General features: G+C 54.4%; 2 protein-coding genes across 2 annotated transcripts in view; both read right to left on the bottom strand.

Moving 5' to 3' along the window:
• The window catches only part of IFI35 (interferon-induced protein 35), a 12,760-nt gene extending 12,019 nt beyond the window's left edge, over positions 1–741 (bottom strand). Inside the window, exons 1-2 of the mRNA XM_009879819.1 lie at positions 689–741; positions 269–362 (exon numbers count right to left, since the gene is read on the bottom strand). Of these exons, the coding sequence (XP_009878121.1) occupies positions 269–362; positions 689–741 (147 nt within the window). The remainder of the gene's footprint in view (positions 1–268; positions 363–688) is intronic.
• A 771-nt stretch (positions 742–1,512) lies between these two features.
• Positions 1,513–3,382, bottom strand: part of RPL27 (ribosomal protein L27) — a 2,405-nt gene continuing 535 nt past the window's right edge. The window contains exons 2-4 of the mRNA XM_009879707.1: positions 3,220–3,381; positions 2,481–2,591; positions 1,513–1,602 (exon numbers count right to left, since the gene is read on the bottom strand). Coding sequence (XP_009878009.1) covers positions 1,554–1,602; positions 2,481–2,591; positions 3,220–3,381 — 322 coding nt within the window. The 3' untranslated portion in view covers positions 1,513–1,553. The remainder of the gene's footprint in view (positions 1,603–2,480; positions 2,592–3,219; position 3,382) is intronic.

The raw sequence follows: 3,382 nt of genomic DNA, 5'->3' as shown, positions 1-3,382 counted from the left end.
CGGCCCCGCCCCCCGCGCGGAAGAGCATGCTCGAGACGGTTATGATTTGCAACTATTTATTGATGAGTGGGGGTAGAGCAAAACGTTGAATTTTAGCAGCATTTAATCATTAACCAATTTAAGGATTCACAAGCCGATTCAATAGAATAATTAACCAGCGACTTAATTACAGATTTGAAAACGACAAGATTCACACTAACTTACCACAGGGTATCCCGAATCAAGATGTGTATGTACTGACATATAAACACAAAACATGCACACACACCCCACTCGAGGGGTCACACGCACCACACGAGTCTGTTGCTGCCGGCACCAGCGCGCCCTCGCAGCGGGTGACCCCCGTGGGCCGACGGGTGCCCCTTCCCACACCACACACACACAGACAGAAACGTTTGGATCCTGCGAGATATACAGCCACCCCCACCCATAAAGGCTAATGTATACACCCAAACCCGTGGGCAGGCAGAGCACAAGACGGAAGAGGTTCACCTATAGTTAAAATTTCCCTCCTCTCGAGCTTAGAGCAATACTCACCATGCAACCTCCTTCCTCAGCAGGCGGCAGCTGAGCCCGGAGAAGCGCGACTTCGCCCTGGCCCTTCGTTATCCTGAGCAGTGCCCCAGCTCGGGGGAGGTGCTGGCCACAGCCCCCCGCCACCCCGCAGAGCTCCCAGGGTCTCGCTCACAGTTGCTGTTTATCCGGTCTGAGATAATTCATTTTCATCAGGTACTTTTCCATTTTGGCCCAACTCTGACAAGGAAATATCCTGGTGCTTTCTACCAGTTGTGCGAGCGCCAAACTTGCCAGACTTTGAAGCTGTGCTGCTGTTGGCCCAGGAGGGGGTTGTACCACCACACAATCCCCTCCAAGACAGCCTGAAAAAACTCATCTTTCCACTCATTCCCCACAGTGATGACGATGCCCGCCTGGCCCCCTGCAGAGCTCCCCTTCCCAAATCGCCCCGATCCTCCCAGCCCCCGGCATTGAAGGGCTTCTCCTCCCCTGCCCCACGCAATGCCTTCGATTGAACACCCACACCCAACCCCGTCCCCCAGGCAGGGGGAAGGCTGTCGCTGGCACAAAAGAGCCTTTGTGAAAGTAACCGAAAACCTAACACCCGCAGCAAGGCACTGTGCACAGCGCTCCATTTCTCACCAGAGAAGAGATGAGAGAAGCAGGTGGTGGCAATGAACCTTTCGTCTTCCCTCTCCCACCCCCATTCTCACTCGGGGAGCACCAGTTTTGGGAATGACAGATTTCCAGCAGGGACAGGAATGATGTACATGTCCCTTCGGCAAAGGGCAAGTACAGCTGCAGCCCCACAACCGCACAGGAGCTGCCCAAGGACAATCCCACGGGGACGGCACCTTCACCCCCAGTTCGGGCCACAGACGCTCTGGAGCTCACCTGGACTGCAGTGGCTCTCCCAGCTCTGACAGACACACAAAGCAACAACATCCACACCACAGAGAGAAAGATCTAGCTCTTTGTTATACAACAAAACAAAATGGTTTTTAGTAAACATTTATTGATGTAACCTTGTTACACCTTTAGAATCGCAGCTTCTGGAAGAACCACTTATTCTTGCCTGTCTTGTATCTGAAAGTGGAACACAAAGGTTAGAGAATGCTTTGCACCAGCAGGCAACAGCACAAGACTCACACCCGAACTGTCCATATCCTCCCACGGGCAGGATGCAGCACACCGCTTGCCCAGAGTCTCCCTCCCACTCTCTTCAGCCCAGGCTCCAAGTGAATCCACTTTAAACATTTAAACCGCCAAGGGAAGCGTGTACCAGCTTTCAGACTTTCTGATGAAGCCACCTTGTGACGGACACCCACACTACATCAGTTTCCACCCCAAGAGACGAGCGCAGCGCGTGGCAGCCCAACTAGATGCCTCACGCAGAGGGCAGCCGTCGGAAGACACCCTGGGAGAACAGCCTACGACCACGGGCAGAGCGCTTTAAACAGCCAACGGGCCAATGGCCCAGGCTGCCTGTGAGACACCCTGCGTCCTGCTGCAGCCACACAGCTCCTTCTGCTGAAGGAGTTTCTGAACAGGAAACAGGACCGTTAACACGGACACTCCCGTCCAAAGTGCCAGCGCTGCCCTGTCCCACTATGCCCAGTGACAGGCAGTGGATGAACTGGCAGGCACAACGCCAGACCGTCACCTGGCACCTGAAAAGGCCCCACTCGTGCTGGCAGGAGGCTGCAGCACTGTCATAAACCCCAGCCCGCATCCAGGGCTGTTGGTAAACCGTTCCCCATCTCAACCCACCAACTCCCTGAACTCCCTGGTTGTGTAAACACACACAGAAGGTGAGGAGGAATGCAACCAACCAAAAACATACTCAAAACAGTCAGGGCAGAAATGTCCTGCGCAGGAGTCAGCCAGGCTGTCACGCAACTGCACCGAGTCCTCACCCCAGGGATGGTGGCTAACACCACTGAAGAGACGAGCTACCAACTCACCTTTCCTCAAATTTCACCTTGGCTTCACGTCTCGCTTTGCGTTTTAGAGCGGGGTCCCTGAACACATCCTTATTGACCACTGTCTTGTCCAGCGGGATATCGACAGAATACCTGGACAAGAGAGCAGCAAGGTTTGAAACAGTCACAGTACCTGGCACAGGGATGAAAACACAGCAGGCAGTATGAACCAGCCAAATGCGTGTACTAGTGCCAGGTTAAGGAACTGCGGGTCTTAAAGCCTTCTCAGTTCTGGAAATCACCAAAGCACTACAGCATCCAAAGGCATTTAATTCAGCCTACAAGGGAAACAGCTAATCACTCCACAAGAGACAAACCACTCTTGCCAGCACACTGTACTTGGCAGCGTGCACCAGCAGAGGCTCCAAGGAGAGGGGAAGAGATGTCACTGGTCCACAGCAGCTCTGCCAGCACCCCCAGACCCTCACGACTGTCTCAAAGGCTCATCTATTGACACCCTATCATCAAGAGGAAAGTGACTGTGGCTGAAATAAGAGGCAGCTGCCTTATGTCCTAAGTTCACTAATATTCTCCCTCAGCCTCACACCCCCCAAGTCCCTGTTTTGGCAGAGCCGATGCCCCGGGTGTGTTCAGCCACGTAATTAAGAAACTGAGCGGCCCCAGCATTCACCGCCCAGGGCACACCAGAACTACGGTCACTGGAAGCAGACGAGGCTTCTCTGGCCCCACCGCGCCGGCGGCTCCTGGCAGCCCAACTCACCGGGTGGGCATCAGGTGGTTGTAGTTGTAGACTTTCACGAAGGACTTGATCTTGGACCTCTTTGCGATCTTCTTCTTGCCCATGGCGGCTGTCACCTTCCGCGGGTAGCGGTCGATGCCTGCCACCAACGCGTGGCTGTACGGCCGGTCGGAAGTGCCGTCAT

Source organism: Charadrius vociferus, unplaced genomic scaffold (genome assembly GCF_000708025.1).
Source record: "Charadrius vociferus isolate BGI_N301 unplaced genomic scaffold, ASM70802v2 scaffold730, whole genome shotgun sequence".
In the NCBI taxonomy this organism is placed as follows: domain Eukaryota; kingdom Metazoa; phylum Chordata; class Aves; order Charadriiformes; family Charadriidae; genus Charadrius; species Charadrius vociferus.
The sequence above is the reverse complement of the archived record's forward strand: the minus strand, read 5'-3'. Positions and strand labels throughout refer to the sequence as shown.